General features: G+C 51.4%; 2 protein-coding genes across 2 annotated transcripts in view; one reads left to right on the forward strand and one right to left on the reverse strand.

Annotated features, from left to right (window-relative positions):
* Positions 1-244: 244 nt before the first annotated feature.
* Positions 245-16953, forward strand: NPEPL1 (aminopeptidase like 1). The gene is made up of 12 exons (XM_075571337.1): positions 245-474; positions 3341-3526; positions 5315-5485; positions 5578-5667; positions 8917-8998; positions 9283-9425; positions 10295-10372; positions 10968-11068; positions 11955-12078; positions 14178-14354; positions 15408-15518; positions 16336-16953. Exons 1-12 carry the CDS (start codon positions 325-327, stop codon positions 16486-16488), a joined length of 1566 nt encoding a protein of 521 aa, XP_075427452.1. The 5' UTR covers positions 245-324; the 3' UTR covers positions 16489-16953.
* Positions 16954-17139: 186 nt separating this feature from the next.
* The window catches only part of LOC142466950 (piezo-type mechanosensitive ion channel component 2-like), a 94540-nt gene continuing 93291 nt past the window's right edge, over positions 17140-18388 (reverse strand). The window contains exons 45-46 of the mRNA XM_075572604.1: positions 17985-18174; positions 17140-17300 (exon numbers count right to left, since the gene is read on the reverse strand). Of these exons, the coding sequence (XP_075428719.1) occupies positions 17140-17300; positions 17985-18174 (351 nt within the window). The remainder of the gene's footprint in view (positions 17301-17984; positions 18175-18388) is intronic.

Raw genomic sequence — 18388 nt, forward strand, 5'->3', positions numbered from 1 at the left:
ATTGCATACGGAAATACGATTAAAGACTAAATAGATTTGAGCCTGTGTAGAGGAGGGATAACCGTTATCACTTCTGTATGGGAGGCTGCTGGCCTTGGGTGTGGGTGATGTGTGGGTCCTTTGAGATTAGTAGGAACTTGGCTGTCATAAATGAATGGATGCGTTCCAAGCCTCATTCTAGTTGTTGACGCGATTCCCTATTCGCTATCTGATAGGTCAACACAGTGAGAAGGGGGCGGTGCCAGGCAGCGCAGCGAGGCTTGGAACGCAGAGCTGTCTTGCAGCACGCCAGGCGGTGGCTTGTCAGTCGGCGGCTGTGTGACCATGGCCAGTGTGCGGCTGCAGTTCCAGGCGAGCGCCGGAGATGCGGACCCCCAGGCCAGGCCTCTGCTGGTCGTGGGGCAACTACCCAACCTGCACCGGGTCCCTTGGGGCGAAGTGAAGGGGAAGCTGCAGCCCCGAGTCACGGAGGAGGTGAGAGGGGAGAGAGCGAGGCCTGCAGGTGAGAGGGGGGGAGAGAGAGGCCTCTGCAGGTGAGAGGGGGGGAGAGAGAGGCCTCTGCAGGTGAGAGGGGGGGAGAAAGAGGCCTCTGCAGGTGAGGGGGGGGAGAGAGAGGCCTCTGCAGGTGAGAGGGGGGGATAGAGGCCTCTGCAGGTGAGAGGGGGGGAGAGAGGCCTCTGCAGGTGAGGAGGGGCGGGGGGAGAGAGAGGCATGCAGGAGAGAGGGGGGGGGGGAAGAGAGGCCTGCAGGAGGGGAAGGGGGGGGGAAGAGAGGCCTGCAGCAGAGGAAGGGGGGGGGGAGAAGAGGCCTGCAGCAGAGGAAGGGGGGGGGGGAGAAGAGAGGCCTGCAGGAGAGGAAGGGGGGGGGGAGAAGAGAGGCCTGCAGGAGAGGAAGGGGGGGGGAGAAGAGAGGCCTGCAGGAGAGAGGGGGGGGGGATAGAGAGGGGGGGGGATAGAGAGGCCTGCAGGAGAGAGGGGGGGGGGATAGAGAGGCCTGCAGGAGAGAGGGGGGGGGGGAAGAGAGGCCTGCAGGAGAGAGAGGGGGGGGGGAAAGAGAGGCCTGCAGGAGAGAGAGGGGGGGGGAAGAGAGGCCTGCATTAGGGGGGGGGGGCACTGAGGGTAATTACCAGGCCGGGCACTGAGGGTAATTACCGGGCCGGGCACCGAGGGCAATTGCCGGGCACGAGGGTAATTACCTTGGCCGGGCACCGAGGGTAATTACCTTGGCCGGGCACTGATAGTATACTTATCAGTTTAGTACAAGTCTTTGTCAGCACTTTTTTTTTAGTTTATCTTCTCCTTGAAGTCATCAATCTGTTACACTTACATGTGCCGGTAATGCACTTTAATCCTTCTCTTACTCAATCTGTTACACTTACATGTGCCGGTCATGCACTTTAATCCCTAATTTACTCAATCTGTTACACTTACATGTGCCGGTCATGCACTTTAATCCCTCTCTTACTCAATCTGTTACACTTACATGTGCCGGTCATGCACTTTAATCCCTCACTTACTCAATCTGTTACACTTACTCAATCTGTTACACTTACATGTGCCGGTCATGAACTTTAATCCCTCTCTTACTCAATCTGTTACACTTACATGTGCCGGTAATGCACTTTAATCCCTCTCTTACTCAATCTGTTACATTTACATGTGCCTGTAATGAACTTTAATCCCTCTCTTACTCAATCTGTTACACTTACATGTGCCGGTAATGCACTTTAATCCCTCTCTTACTCAATCTGTTACACTTACATGTGCCGGTAATGCACTTTAATCCCTCTCTTACTCAATCTGTTACATTTACATGTGCCTGTAATGAACTTTAATCCCTCTCTTACTCAATCTGTTACACTTACATGTGCCGGTAATGCACTTTAATCCCTCACTTGCTCAATCTGTTACATTTACATGTGCCGGTAATGCACTTTAATCCCTCACTTGCTCAATCTGTTACACTTACATGTGCCGGTAATGCACTTTAATCCCTCACTTACTCAATCTGTTACACTTACATGTGCCGGTAATGCACTTTAATCCCTCACTTGCTCAATCTGTTACATTTACATGTGCCGGTAATGCACTTTAATCCCTCACTTGCTCAATCTGTTACACTTACATGTGCCGGTAATGCACTTTAATCCCTCACTTACTCAATCTGTTACACTTACATGTGCCGGTAATGCACTTTAATCCCTCATTTACTCAATCTGTTACACTTACATGTGCCGGTAATGCACTTTAATCCCTCACTTACTCAATCTGTTACACTTACATGTGCCGGTAATGCACTTTAATCCCTCTCTTACTCAATCTGTTACATTTACATGTGCCGGTAATGCACTTTAATCCCTCACTTACTCAATCTGTTACACTTGCATGTGCCGGTAATGCACTTTAATCCCTCTCTTACTCAATCTGTTACATTTACATGTGCCTGTAATGAACTTTAATCCCTCTCTTACTCAATCTGTTACACTTACATGTGCCGGTAATGCACTTTAATCCCTCACTTACTCAATCTGTTACACTTACATGTGCCGGTAATGCACTTTAATCCCTCACTTGCTCAATCTGTTACACTTACATGTGCCGGTAATGCACTTTAATCCCTCACTTACTCAATCTGTTACACTTACATGTGCCGGTAATGCACTTTAATCCCTCATTTACTCAATCTGTTACACTTACATGTGCCTGTAATGCACTTTAATCCCTCACTTACTCAATCTGTTACACTTACATGTGCCGGTAATGCACTTTAATCCCTCACTTACTCAATCTGTTACACTTACATGTTTTATTAACATATAACCAGATACATAGGTTTGAGAGAGGAGATAAAAAATATAATTGTGTTTTTTTTGTTTTTAAGTACATTTATGTTAGGACTTTAAATGCTGTTATTTATTCTCCCGGAGTGGCTGTATTTTTCGAACATGTATTTCTAATATTAATTTAACGGATAAATGATACAACAAAGGTTTAAAACTGGTAGTAAAAGTTCTTTTTCCCTCCGGAAGTGGTAAATATTCGTTATACTGAATATAAATAATTCATTTTTTAACTTTTTGGAAGAAGTGGGTTAGATCCCATACAGAACAAAGATGTCTGACTCGGGGAATGGGTTTGTGGGTCTAGAACAGCGCACGGAAGCTGGATATAAGGAGAATATAGAGACCAGTTAGCAGGTTTAATAACTCATATCTCTGGTATTAGGTGTTGCAGCACTGGAGGTAATGTCATTTTCTGCTGGTAATTCTCTGCTGAAAGCCGAAGTGTTACATTGCATATAATGTTTGTTCTCTGTGCTTCTTGTCCCCGTTCTGTAATAGGTTTGGCAGGCGGCATTAGGTGCACTAAGTCCCAACCCCACTGACAGCTGCCCACTCTACCTGAACTTTGCCACCGTGGCAGCTCTGCCCTCACGTGTCAGCCGACACAACAGCCCCTCTGCTGCCCTTTTTATTAGCCGTCTGATCCGAAGCTGCCTCCCGGGAGGGGCGAAAAGATGTATTCTTGTAAGTATCACTGCACTCTAAAGATCTGAATTCTGCATCATAAGTGCCGGTCTGTGCTGTTCTGTGCCCAACAAAGCACATGGGTGTTCTATACATTGCCACAAACCTAGCGCCAGACAATGTATGCTGCGCTATACAGCATAGGAAGGATAATGCACCCAGTGATACGTTTGAGACATACAATTTCACATTGGGCTGAAGGAGTCCCTGGTCTGCAGAGCTTGCACTCTAACTGGTACACTAATGCATTATACCTTCCTTGGTGTGTATACCTTCTGCTATTTTTGTGCAAGTTTGCCATGTGGTCGTTGTAATAACCACTGAAAAGCATTTGCCTGTGACGCTCGCCTGTGCACCTGCCAATCATGCGGTCTCACGCTCCCTCAGCAGCTCACTGCACACGCGGTGGGAGGAAGCAGCGAAGGTAAGGATATAAGCGTTACCCTCTGCAGGTGTCTCTGTTAGTAGTGGCAGGGGAGAGAAATGTAGCCATGACATACACCTTACTCAGGGGCGGGCAACGCCAGTCCTCAAGAGCCACCAACAATCAAGTTTTAAAGATATCTCTGTGAGCCACTAATTGAGCCACCTGTGCTGAAGCAGGGATATCCTTAACCTGAACGAAGAGAAAAAAAAAAAGGGGGGAGCAAAGGATTAGAGGAGATTGACCTATATTAACAGTACTAGGATGACTTCATAGCATATCTAGCTGTTTAATAAAGGTGTGGTGATGAAATGACAGTAGTTTGTAGTCAAATACTCACACGGCCCTGTGTGAGCACATATGTGTAAAGGTATCTTGCTTCTGGTAGCTACTTCTTAGCCCAAAAGACTGATAATGTTCAGATGGAAATGGAGGGGGGGGGGGTTAGAATAATACTCATAAATAACTTACACGGCCATGTGTAAGCTCAATCCTGGGAGAGAATATTATGGGGTTGCCTCTGATGGACCCGTCCGTGGTGCTTCCCGGGGCAACGTGTAATCAGCTGCTGGCGGGCAGAGTATTGGCTGGCGGTTCCCCTTCCCTCACACGCTCCAATCCTCCCCCCCTCCCCGATTCAGGAAACGAGGATGTGTGGGGTGAAAGGATAGCAGGGCGTCAGTGACAGTCTTCAGTCAAGATGAAAATTTTATTGAACATATAAACAGAAAAAAACTCACAAAATGAAGTTTAAAACACCCCGTGGCACTCCTATCAGCGTGGCTGCAGGTCGCCTTCCAGCTACGCTGTCTTCCGTGTCCGGATTCAGAAGTGATGGGGACTTCTGACGCGGCTGTGCTTCCACTTGCTACGGAGGCCTCCAATGTCCAAAATGATGTGATGAATTAGAGCAACGCGTTTCGCCGTTCTGGACGGCTTAACCTGACCTGTTGGTGGCCCTTGAGGACTGGAGTTACATGGAAAGAGGTGATGAGCTCGGTATGAAACCTTTACACATTTGCTGTTCTACTTTTTGACAGCGGATTTTTTAAATGTTTACATTTTATTGAGTTAAACAAACAGGCAGGTAAACTCCGATACAATAATGCGTCATAACGTGTAGCATTACAGACATTAGCGTGAGCGTTTCCAGGCGTACGGTCAGTTGATGCAGCATTTTGTTTTTGTCAAATTTCAGAAGGGAAGAAGTTTGAGAGGAATGAGGGAAATATGACTAAGAAGTTAAATAATAATATTTGGTATATTATAAAGCTGTAATATGAGTTCACGGGTTAGCTATTGTAAGTAGTTTAGGTTTGAAGTTTGCCGTTCGGCGGTCGTCATGGTCTTCCTGTCGCCGGCAGATGGTTTGCGAGCGTTCCGATGTTTTCGCCAGCGCTTGTGCCATCGCTCGGGCCTTCCCGCTGTTCACGCGCCGTTCCAGTGCATCTCGCCGCTCCGAGAAGAAGAGCGTCACGGTGGAATTTGTGCTGACCGGGCAGAACAGCGGACCCCTGGATGACATTACCCTGGAGGTATCAAAACCGTTGTCCTCAGCCGCTGCCGGTATCTGCTCCTCTTGAACGCGCTGCGCAGTTACTCATGCTGTAACGCCTTCTATACCCAGTGTCTGGAGAGTGCCGCAGAGGGGGTGAGACTGGCTGCCCGCATCGTGGACACGCCATGCAGCGAGATGAACACTGACCACTTTGTGAACGTAAGTCCTCGCCCTGCGTTGTGTAGCAACGATGCTCTCGCCCTGCGTTGTGTAGTAACGATGCTCTCGCCCTGCGTTGTGTAGTAACGATGCTCTCGCCCTGCGTTGTGTAGTAACGATGCTCTCGCCCTGCGTTGTGTAGTAACGATGCTCTCGCCCTGCGTTGTGTAGTAACGATGCTCTCGCCCTGCGTTGTGTAGTAACGATGCTCTCGCCCTGCGTTGTGTAGTAACGATGCTCTCGCCCTGCGTTGTGTAGTAACGATGCTCTCGCCCTGCGTTGTGTAGTAACGATGCTCTCGCCCTGCGTTGTGTAGTAACGATGCTCTCGCCCTGCGTTGTATAGTAACGATGCTCTCGCCCTGCGTTGTGTAGTAACGATGCTCTCGCCCTGCGTTGTGTAGTAACGATGCTCTCGCCCTGCGTTGTGTAGTAACGATGCTCTCGCCCTGCGTTGTGTAGTAACGATGCTCTCGCCCTGCGTTGTGTAGTAACGATGCTCTCGCCCTGCGTTGTGTAGTAACGATGCTCTCGCCCTGCGTTGTGTAGTAACGATGCTCTCGCCCTGCGTTGTGTAGTAACGATGCTCTCGCCCTGCGTTGTGCAGTAACGATGCTCTCGCCCTGCGTTGTGTAGTAACGATGCTCTCGCCCTGCGTTGTGTAGTAACGATGCTCTCGCCCTGCGTTGTATAGTAACGATGCTCTCGCCCTGCGTTGTGTAGTAACGATGCTCTCGCCCTGCGTTGTGTAGTAACGATGCTCTCGCCCTGCGTTGTGTAGTAACGATGCTCTCGCCCTGCGTTGTGTAGTAACGATGCTCTCGCCCTGCAGTATTTCCCACGGCATACGAGACTGAAAGCTCCATTCTGGTAAAGTCGTGATAATAATAATAATAGCATGTTCTTGTATAGCGCTGCTAATTTTACGTAGCGCTTTACAGAGACATTTTGCAGACACAGTCCCTGCCCCGTGGAGCTTACAATCTATTTTTTGGTGCATGAGGCACAGGGAGATAAAATGACTTGCCCAAGGTCACAAGGAGCTGACACCGGGAATTGAACCAGGTTCCCCTGCTTCACACTCAGTGCCAGTCAGTGTCTTTACTCACTGAGCCGCTCCTTCTCCTGCTTCACACTCGGTGCCAGTCAGTGTCTTTACTCACTGAGCCGCTCCTTCGCCTGCTTCACACTCAGTGCCAGTCAGTGTCTTTACTCACTGAGCCGCTCCTTCTCCTGCTTCACACTCAGTGCCAGCCACTGTCTTTACTCACTGAGCCGCTCCTTCTCCTGCTTCACACTCAGTGCCAGTCAGTGTCCTTACTCACTGAGCCGCTCCTTCTCCTGCTTCACACTCAGTGCCAGCCAGTGTCTTTACTCACTGAGCCGCTCCTTCGCCTGCTTCACACTCAGTGCCAGTCAGTGTCGTTACTCACTGAGCCGCTCCTTCTCCTGCTTCACACTCAGTGCCAGTCAGTGTCCTTACTCACTGAGCCGCTCCTTCTCCTGCTTCACACTCAGTGCCAGCCAGTGTCTTTACTCACTGAGCCGCTCCTTCGCCTGCTTCACACTCAGTGCCAGTCAGTGTCGTTACTCACTGAGCCGCTCCTTCTCCTGCTTCACACTCAGTGCCAGTCAGTGTCGTTACTCACTGAGCCGCTCCTTCTCCTGTTTCACACTCAGTGCCAGCCAGTGTCTTTACTCACTGAGCCACTCCCTCGCCTGCTTCACACTCAGTGCCAGTCAGTGTCCTTACTCACTGAGCCGCTCCTTCGCCTGCTTCACACTCAGTGCCAGTCAGTGTCCTTACTCACTGAGCCGCTCCTTCGCCTGCTTCACACTCAGTGCCAGTCAGTGTCTTTACTCACTGAGCTGCTCCTCCCAAAATTATTTAGGATATCATTTACACTTATAGTAGGGGTGCCCAACGCCAGTCCTCAAGGGCCAACAGGTCAGGATATCCCTGCTTCAGAATAGGTGGCTCAATTTAGTTCCTGCTTCAGCATAGGTGGCTCAATCAGAGGCTCAGTCTTCGACTGTGCTGAAGCAGAAGTATTCTGAAAACCTGACCTGTCTGTTAACCCCGCTGAGTTAGATTTTGCTCTTCAACTAGTTCTCCAAAGTGGTTAGAACAGAAACCGGAGCAGAACCTGCCGCGAGCTTATTGTAACGTAGGTTTAGACCGGAGCAGAACCTGCCGCGAGCTTATTGTAAAGTAGGTTTAGACCGGAGCAGAACCTGCCGCGAGCTTATTGTAAAGTAGTTTTAGACCGGAGCAGAACCTGCCGCGAGCTTATTGTAACGTAGGTTTAGACCGGAGCAGAACCTGCCGCGAGCTTATTGTAAAGTAGGTTTAGACCGGAGCAGAACCTGCCGCGAGCTTATTGTAAAGGAGTTTTAGATACATTTATAGATAAAAAATAATAGTTGAAACATTTGTTCCTGCGTTTATAACCTCTTTACCAGGGGTGCGCAAACTCTTCTCCCTGCGCGCCCCCCTGCTCGACCCTGGCGTCAAACGTTATGTTGCCATGGTAACGCATTGCTGGACAGTTGCGGTAAGTAAAGTTACAGAGGCCTCCTGCGATCCTCGACATTTAATTTAACTGCCTTCGGGGAAGCGCGGGGCCTCTGTAACTCCCACTTTGCGCACCCCCTCACTTTGCGCACCCCCTCACTTTGCGCACCCCTGCTCTATACCATATATATTTACGTGACCTTATCGTACAAGTGAGTTTGAGTGGAAATCTGCACTTAGCTGCCTAAGCAACTCGTATGAAATTAGCAGGACAGAGGGTCCGAGCGCCGCATCCGGGGGTCCCGCGAGGGGCGGCAGCTTAGGAGTTCTGACTTGGGGGGACCTGCAGCGTATGTGAACGTTATGTTGGATTTTAATTGATCTAGCCGCAGCGTTTTAATGCGATCGTCCTCCTTCGCTGTGTCGTGTGTAATATTCAGATTTCTATGAAGTACATAATGCAGCAAAGTAAACTTACCCCGCAGAGCTTACAATCTAACTGGTGTACTGGGAGACATGGAAGTGCACATCGTATAGCGCTCCGAGAGTGGGGGTCTCTGGGGGGGACATTGAATTAAGTGACACTTCTACGTCAAACATGCAGACGTTGCATTTTTGTATGCAAAGTGCTCCGTACGTTTAAGCGCAGCGTATTGTCCTCGTATGCTGGTTCCTTGTTGCTACTTTGCTGACAATATGTTATAAACCAATACACGAGCCATTTCTGTCTTGCAGGAAATTAAAGTTGTTGCAAAGAAGCTGGGAATTGTTCCAACCATTATACGCGACGAGGAACTGAAAGAAAAGGGATTCGGAGGTACGAACACTCTGCTCTCTTGTCAAAAAGAGGACATATTTGTGTGTGTCTCTTGTAGACCGCGCCCGCTCTCTCTCGCGCCCGCTCTCTCTCGCGCTTGCTCTCTCTCGCGCTCGCTCTCTCTCGCGCCCGCTCTCTCTCGCGCCCGCTCTCTCTCGCGCCCGCTCTCTCTCGCGCCCGCTCTCTCTCGCGCCCGCTCTCTCTCGCGCCCGCTCTCTCTCGCGCAATGCAGTTTCTGGACTGAGCAGCTGACACTTTTTCACGCCTGTGTTTACCTTCTCTAGGGATCTACGGCGTTGGTAAAGCGGCAGAAAACCCCCCGGCCTTGGTGATTCTCAGCCACCTCCCAGATGGGGCGACTCAGACTATCGCCTGGGTTGGCAAAGGCATTGTGTATGACACCGGAGGCCTGAGCATTAAGGGGAAGGTATGTATCCGTTACACTGCTCCCCTCATTACTCGGAGCTGCCGGGGTGTGAGTAGCTTTGTGGCTGCTGCTCCCTGTTGCGCTCGGCGGCTCTGGCTACACCTGCACATTGCAGACGTTCTCCGGCCTGAAGGACCCAGCTTAGCTGCCCAGCTAAATGCCTCTGTGCTCGTCCTGTCCTCACTGTTCCGTTGGGGAGCAGATAGGGGTGCATTATTCATGCAGCCACTAGAGGGAGCAGGGGGGACTTATTCGCCGAGGCGCTGACCTTTTATCTGGGCTCCGGGCGTAGAATATTTTGGAGGCTGCCATAAAAAGGGAAGGATCGAGGCGGCCCCGTAATGTATCCGCCACGTCAGCGGGTCTGGCAGTCCAGGGGCTGCGTCACCAAAGGGTTAAAAAGCGCAAGGAATCCCGGGGCGTTTCCAATAACCTATAAAACGGAAGGTTATTCGGGTCTCCCAGGTACTTTGGGGTGAAGCTGCCTTGTTTGCGGCTTCCTGCTATACGGCTATTTAATCACCCAGAAGAAACGCCGATGACGTCCCCTAAACCGCACTATTAATTGTTATTCGTATACAAAATGGCAGGATTGCTGCTTTTTCAGCCGCGAGATGTTTGTGCGCGGCCGTTTTCAGCGGATTTCATTCCGGCGTGAGAACGTTTCGGGAACCAGCGGCGCTCTCGTCACCGAAATAATGCGCTCTCCTGCTGACCGGTTTCTTCTTTCCGACATCCGTGCCCTTTAACTGTGAGAGGGGCCGGCAAAGGCACTGGCAAGGAATGGGTTACCTCCATGGCACGGTGCCGGCCTCCGGCATGAGAGACGCCCGGTTACAGATGTGTAATCGTTCTCTTGTCTGTAACAGACCTCGATGCCGGGTATGAAGAGAGATTGTGGGGGAGCAGCAGCGATTCTGGGAGCGTTTGAGGCTGCAGTGAAACTGGTAAGTGGGGTAACAACCTATAGAGCAGGGGGTACCTGCTCCAGTACTCAATACCCCCCCCCCCCATCCCCCTCAACAGGTTAGGTTTTCAGGATATCACAACTGCAGTCTAGGTGGGGCTTAATTAGTCCCTGCTTCAGCACAGGTGGCTCAATCAGAGGCTCGGTCAAAGACTGGGATGTCCAGAAACCTGTTTGCTGGCCGTCGGACGGGTGCTGACCGCCCTGCTTTAGTTGCACCTGTGTTGTGCAGCAGGATTGGAGGAGGTCTGCGTGCCGGTCAGCCCAGGGAACTACATGTGTATCTTTACTGGTGTAGCGCCGTCCATGTACGTGGCGCTTTACAGCTGTAATAAGCGCTTCTTTTCCTAATGCTACTTCTATGTATGGAGTCCCTGCCCCGAAGAGCTTACAATCTCTTCCAGCCCTTTGGAGGCAGAAATGCGATGCATGCGTTGCAAACCCCTCTGACAATGCGCAGAACACCGCTTATAGGAGTAACATAGTCGTATTTCATTTGAATGTTTGAAAACTGTGCCATGGAAACGGCAGCGTCGGAGATTGGGGCGACATAAATACTTCTTATTGCTTTGTAGGGATTTAAAGAGAACCTCCACGCCTTGTTCTGCTTGGCGGAGAATTCCATCGGCCCCAACGCTACGCGACCAGACGACATCCACGTGTTGTACTCCGGGAAGTAAGAATCTGCTGCTCACCTCCCTCTTCTCACGCGGGAAAGAGCAGAGACCCTGGGAGGAGGGGGTTAAACCCTATAATTATATTCTGCTGAGCCCCAACCCTCTCTAATAGCGTGTCTGAGATCAGATGCATTGTAAGGAACCCCAACCCTCTCTAATAGCGTGTCTGAGATCAGATGCATTGTAAGGAACACCAACCCTCTCTAATAGCGCGTCTGAGATCAGATGCATTGTAAGGAACCCCAACCCTCTCTAATAGCGCGTCTGAGATCAGATGCATTGTAAGGAACCCCGACCCTCTCTAATAGCGCGTCTGAGATCAGATGCATTGTAAGGAACCCCAACCCTCTCTAATAGCGCGTCTGAAATCAGATGCATTGTAAGGAACCCCAACCCTCTCTAATAGCGCGTCTGAGATCAGATGCATTGTAAGGAACCCCAACCCTCTCTAATAGCGCGTCTGTGATCAGATGCATTGTAAGGAACCCCAACCCTCTCTAATAGCGTGTCTGAGATCAGATACATTGTAAACTCTTCTGTATTTGGCACCATTTTCACATGGACTGAGCATTACACTGAAGGCGTGGGGTCCCCTGCAGTTTGCACACTATCCGCTGAAACATGCGGTGTTTAAGTCCGTTACTTACTTGCCCCTTTGGCAGGGGCTCAGGTGAGGTGCAGGGGCTCAGGTGAGGTGCAGGGGCTCAGGTGAGGTGCAGGGGCTCAGGTGAGGTGCAATCAGGTGCTGGAGAAGCTTCCATCGAAGACTCACCTCTTTAAATATCGCAGGGGGAGCCGCATGGGGGTGTAAGGTTTTATCTGAGTGAATGCTGCTTTATGTATCTTTTAAAACGTAAAAAATATATATTTTCTCCCCAAACGCAGAACGGTTGAAATTAACAACACGGACGCGGAAGGCAGACTGGTACTGGCGGACGGAGTGGCCTACGCCTGCAAGGACCTGGGCGCAGATATCATTCTCGATATGGCGACCCTGACCGGGGCTCAAGTAAGAAGGAAAGTGCGCCCGGGAAGCAAGACCGCGCACCATGCTATACCGCCCGCAGGGGTGCGCCAGCTCCCCCAACAGGTCAGGTTTTCAGGATATCACTGCTTCAGCACTAGTGGCTGCCTTTGATTGAGCCACCTGTGCTGAAGCTGGGATATCCTGAAAACCTGACCTGTTTGGGGGGTCTTGAAGACTGGAGTTGAGCCCCCCTGTATATTAGAGATCCCAGCTCTGATAAAGCAACGTTACTTCCTGTGTTTCGGTTTCTAATGCTCCTGTTCAATACACGGTAACGCCGTCTTCTCTCTGGGGGGGAAGGTTTCCGCTGCATTCATTTTGGATAGGGCTTAAATCTTCCAGAGAGAGGGGAAGACGGCTTAGCAGCATGGGCGTCACAAACTAAGGAAGAGAAAGGGGTTTATTTTTTAGATGAACCCTTATGTAGATTAAAGGCGTCTATATAGAATAGTGAACAGGAGCCAGTGCCTCTTTCTCTCCGTAATACCCCTCCCCCCTTAATATCCCCCTTCCTCCCCCGTAATACCCCCCTCCTCCCCCGTAATACCCCCCTCCTCCCCCGTAATACCCCCCTCCTCCCCCGTAATACCCCCCTCCTCCCCCGTAATACCCCCCCTCCTCCCCCGTAATACCCCCCTCCTGACCGGTGCCTGTGTCTAGGAGAGCAGGATTATTTTATTGTACCCTTTTTGTCCTTGGACCTTTTGGTTCACTCGCTGACTCTTTGACCCTCGCTGACCACTTACATGCGGACCTTGCTGACCCTCGCTGACCCCTTACATGCGGACCTTCCTGACCCTCGCTGACCCCTTACATGCGGACCTTCCTGACCCTCGCTGACCCCTTACATGCGGACCTTCCTGACCCTCGCTGACCCCTTACATGCGGACCTTCCTGACCCTCGCTGACCCCTTACATGCGGACCTTGCTGACCCTCCTTATAGACCCGGCATCTCCTCTGTCCAAGTCCTGTTATAAATACAAGATAAAAACCTTCCAAATGAAACAATTAAATAACCCGGACTCAGGGCAACTCCACACCACAGTGCCGCTGTTACCCCCTGTGCTGGCTCTGCTGCTACCCCCTGTGCTGGCTCCGCTGCTACCCCCTGTGCTGGCTCCGCTGCTACCCCCTGTGCTGGCTCCGCTGCTACCCCGTGTGCTGGCTGCGCTGCTACCCCCTGTGCTGGCTCCGCTGCTACCCCGTGTGCTGGCTGCGCTGCTATCCCGTGTGCTGGCTGCGCTGCTACCCCCTGTGCTGGCTGCGCTGCTACCCCGTGTGCTGGCTGCGCTGCTACCCCCGTGTGCTGGCTGCGCTGCTACCCCCTGTGCTGGCTCTGCTGCTACCCCGTGTGCTGGCTGCGCTGCTACCCCGTGTGCTGGCTGCGCTGCTACCCCCTGTGCTGGCTCTGCTGCTACCCCGTGTGCTGGCTGCGCTGCTACCCCGTGTGCTGGCTGCGCTGCTACCCCCTGTGCTGGCTCCGCTGCTACCCCCTGTGCTGGCTGCGCTGCTACCCCCTGTGCTGGCTGCGCTGCTACCCCCCTGTGCTGGCTGCGCTGCTACCCCCTGTGCTGGCTCCGCTGCTACCCCCTGTGCTGGCTCCGCTGCTACCCCCTGTGCTGGCTCCGCTGCTACCCCGTGTGCTGGCTCCGCTGCTACCCCCTGTGCTGGCTCTGCTGCTACCCCCTGTGCTGGCTCTGCTGCTACCCCGTGTGCTGGCTGCGCTGCTACCCCGTGTGCTGGCTGCGCTGCTACCCCGTGTGCTGGCTCCGCTGCTACCCCGTGTGCTGGCTCCGCTGCTACCCCCTGTGCTGGCTCTGCTGCTACCCACGGCGCTGTGGAATTAGGGTGCGTATCATATATGGATTTTTATGTTAAATACATTTATTATAACACAGGAAGCTAGAGCACAATGTCTGCGCTGTGGGGTAGCGCGGCCTGCGCTGGGGGGCGCTGTGGGGTGGCGCGGCCTGCGCTGGGCTCGCGGCTGTCTGCATAAAACTAGACCTATTGTATAATACCGGTCAGTGCGGTCAGTGCGGTCAGTTCATCAGCGTAACCAGTCACATTAATCACGCAGGGGATCGCGACTGGGAAATACCACGCCGCTGTTCTGACCAATAGCGAGGAGTGGGAGGCGGCCTGCCTGAGAGCCGGCAGGAAGTGCGGAGATTTGGTTCATCCGCTGGTCTACTGCCCGGAACTGCACTTCAGCGAGTTCTCCTCGGCAGTGGCAGACATGAAGAACTCGGTGGCGGTGAGTGTGTGTTATATGGGGGAGGGGGGTTAGGATTGGGATAATCCCTTCTCATGTCCCCCGGAGTGTGTTATATCGGGGGGGGGGGGGGGGGGGTATGGATAATCCCTTCTCGTGTGTTATATGGGGGGGGGGGGTTTAGGGTTGGGATAATCCCTTCTCGTGTTCCCCCCGGTGAGTGTGTGTTATATTGGGGGGGGGGGGGGGGTGGGTTAGGGTTGGGATAATCCCTTCTCGTGTGTTATATGGGGGGGGTTTAGGGTTACGATAATCCCTTCTCATGGCCTGAGTGTGTGTTATATGGGGGTTAGGGATAATCCCTTCTCGTGTTCCTCCTGGTGAGTGTGTGTTATATGGGGGGGTTTAGGGTTGGGATAATCCCTCCTCATGTTCCCCCTCACTGTCGGCAACATTTGTATGGGAAGCGGAAACTGGAGCATTAACGTGTAGAACATTTAGAACGTGGCACAGATCCCATCTCTACACCTTCTAGAAATCCGTCAGTGACTTTTAACCCCTTTCCTGCCAGCGACGGGGTTAAAAGTAGCCAAAAAAACAAGTAAATATCGCCGGAAAGTGTGCAGCATAGAAAGGAGCCGTTTTATGCTTTCTACGGTAATATTGTTCAGCGGCGACGTGGTCAAAAGATGGCTGTGAGCGAGGCAGGGGGCGCCCGTGGGTTACGCCATCACTAAAGATGGCTGTGAGCGAGGCAGGGGGTGCACGTGTGTTACGCCATCACTAAAGATGGCTGTGAGCGAGGCAGGGGGCGCCCGTGGGTTACGCCATCACTAAAGATGGCTGTGAGCGAGGCAGGGGGTGCACGTGTGTTACGCCATCACTAAAGATGGCAACATGAGAACCTCTTACTAGAGAGAGGGAGGCAAAACGTGGTTTTAATATGTAGGACACCAAATGTGGCCTGAGCATCAGCTTGAGACCTGTCCCGTTGATTTTAATTGGGGTTTAGTAGTATTGTGACCTTCACCTTCCAATCCCGTGTGTCCCGATCTCCGCGAGAATTCTGGTACTAATCCCTTGTGGTGTTCCCAGGACCGGGAGAACGCGACGAGCTCGTGCGCCGGGCTCTTTATTGCGTCTCATATTGGGTTTGACTGGCCTGGAGTCTGGGTGCACGTGGATATCGCGGCTCCTGTCCACGCTGTGAGTATCCACGTTTCCTGCCTGATCGTGTAGCAACGCATTGCTTAGCTCTTCTTTCATATACCAAGTGTGCAAACAAAGCTTGGAACCGGCGTCACACAATACCGAGGAATACTGATACACTGTGTATACTTTATATGCATGGATATAGTGGTCGCCCGGCATTAAAAATGGTGTAAGCATGCACTCTGTGCAAGGAGGTAAAACACCCTTCACACTATTTTAATCTGGTCTGTAACTGTCACATACGCCAATAATATATATCATCTCTAACTGTGCATGCAATGTCTTGTAGATAATGTATAACTCTGGTTACAAATACATAGTTACATAAGTATCTGTCATCATAACTCTGCGCCCAGGACATACGTGAAAACGAGACGTAACTCTCACGTTATTACTTCCTGGTAACACGTTATAAATAAATCTATAAAAGATCAATAAATCTATCCTTCAAGAATAGAATGTGCAGCACCGAGTGTAACAGTGTTACTATCGTCTATTCACGTTTGTTTTTGATTTTTAAATAGGGGTCGCAATTAACTGCCCTAGAATAAATCAGCTCTCTAGGTTTGAGATATAAAGAACTTTTCAAGTCCCTGTTACAAAGTGCTGACACTGTACCTGTAATATACAAATAGTGTACACACACACACACACGCGCATGCTATTGTACATTTTGTTGAAGCATTTGGTTTCACTTCAAAAGTGACCGTCTCAGGGTCCCGTTGCATGGCAGAGACGGGAACGTTACCCAGACGCTGCTCACACGGCAGACGCTGCTCACACGGTCTCCCATCCCTGATTGTTTCCATAGGGCGAGAGAGCCACTGGCTTTGGGGTGGCGTTCCTGCTCTCCCTGTTCGGCCGCGCTTCCGAGCACCCACTGCTAAACATGATCTCCCCTCTGGGGGAGGATAAAGACCCCGAAAACCTCGAGAGGGATTCCAAAAGAAGACGTCTCGTGTAACGCTCCCACGCCAGCCTGTGCTCTGTGCTGCAGGTTCCGCGACAGCGTTTTCTGCCTCGAGCCGGTTCCTGCTGTGAACATGCGCAGATCTCCTCACACCGCCTCTTGTCCTATCTGCTTGTGCACTAATGATAACAATCACTGTGTGTGTGTGTGTGTGTGTGTGTGTGTGTGTGTGTGTGTGTGTGTGTGTGTGTCCCTTGTGCCTGGCCTCCTGCAGTATTAGGACCTCGGTCTCTATAGCGCTGAGGCATTATTCAGGGCAGCGCTGGTGTACATGTGCTCTCCGGGGATGATTTTCCATGCTGCTGCTTATTACATTGCATGTCCAGTGGGGCATTAACCGGCCCGAGCTGCATATAACACGCTAACATTTAGACAGCTGCACATGTATGTGAAAGCACTTTGTAACCGCTCTGCTGTCACTTTATTATTTTGCAGAATACATCATGTTCCTCAAACTGAGGACATGTGTCCTGTCTCCTGCTTTGCTCATGTTTCTTTTGCCTCTAGTTTAACAGGGGGGGGGGGGGGGAGCGAGAGAGCGCGTTGTTTTTGCCTCTGCCTTTAGTTTAACACGGGGGGGGGGGGGAGAGAGAGCGTTGTATGTCTTTCAGCCCCAAAGCTGCTACGTTTATCACACAATGTAATTCAAAGCACAAGAGAACTTGCTGTACATTTTCTATCACTGGAGCGTCGCTTTGCTGGAGCGGCAGGGTCGGGGGGGGGGGAGCTGTCTGCGTCCGCCTTTTTACTGCGCAATGAGAGTTTTAATAAAACCAGTTTGCATATCAGGCCCCGGCTCTTCTGAACTGTGCGAGAGAGAAACCGTGTGAGTGTTTCAGGGCTTGTGTACGGTGCAACAAATATCTCCAGCTACACAGCAGTGTGTGCAAGGGTGGGCTCCGGGGCCCCGTTACTGTGAGGGGCTGAGGGGCTCCGTGACTGTGAGGGGGCTCCGTGACTGTGAGGGGGCTCCGTTACTGTGAGGGAGAGCTGCTGCACACACTTAATATAGACTGTAAAGATCAGTATGGTTTATTTTGTAAGTGAACTTTGGGAGGCAATGGTGAGGGGGGGGGAGAGGGGGTGCAGCAAGTCCTATTATAACCAGTTAATATTTGAAGTCCGGGGATGGAGCCTGCCACTGATTGGTACATTAATTTATACTTTGTTTGCGTAAAATACCTAAACGAGGGCTGTATAAATGGGAGCCGGGGGACCGCTGGAAAGACGGCGTTAGTCCTTGGTTTGCAGCCGTGAACTTATTTACAGAAAGCCGTGTCCTCCCTCTGAAATAAAATATCCTTCTAATCTTAATAAAAAGGTAACGCAACCTTCCAACCCACCTGTTGTAATCTGAGCCTCTGCTGGGGTGAGGAGCTTGCAACGTACTACTACTGCGCTTTCTCAGGCCCCTCTGGACCCAACAGAGTTTATTAACGGACACAAACTACATGCGAGCGAGAGAGACCAACCCACAATATCTTTGTCACCTTGTGTGTAATCGTCTTCGGTTATTGGTATAACAAAAATAAATGGGCAGTGTTTAATTTTAATGGTGTCCATGGAAAAAAGGAAAACCTGAGTGGGTAAGTCCTGTGCGTCCTTGCTGTGTTTTAATCCGTAGTGTTTTCCCCGTGTTGCACAGCTAAGGAACCTGCAGCGACCAGCGTAGGTCTGAATCTGCAACACAAGGCCAGAGATGGATTTACTCTGCTGTAACCTGACATCGGCTATGCGTCTCTCTCGGGGCGTCACGCCTCCTGCGTCTCTCTCGGGGCGTCACGCCTCCTGCGTCTCTCTCGGGGCGTCACGCCTCCTGCGTCCCCCTCGGGGCGTCACGCCTCCTGCTTCTCCCTGGTCCACTTGATCATGGTTTCGGGAGACCTGTACAAGA

This window comes from Ascaphus truei, chromosome 15 (assembly GCF_040206685.1).
Source record: "Ascaphus truei isolate aAscTru1 chromosome 15, aAscTru1.hap1, whole genome shotgun sequence".
NCBI lineage: Eukaryota > Metazoa > Chordata > Amphibia > Anura > Ascaphidae > Ascaphus > Ascaphus truei.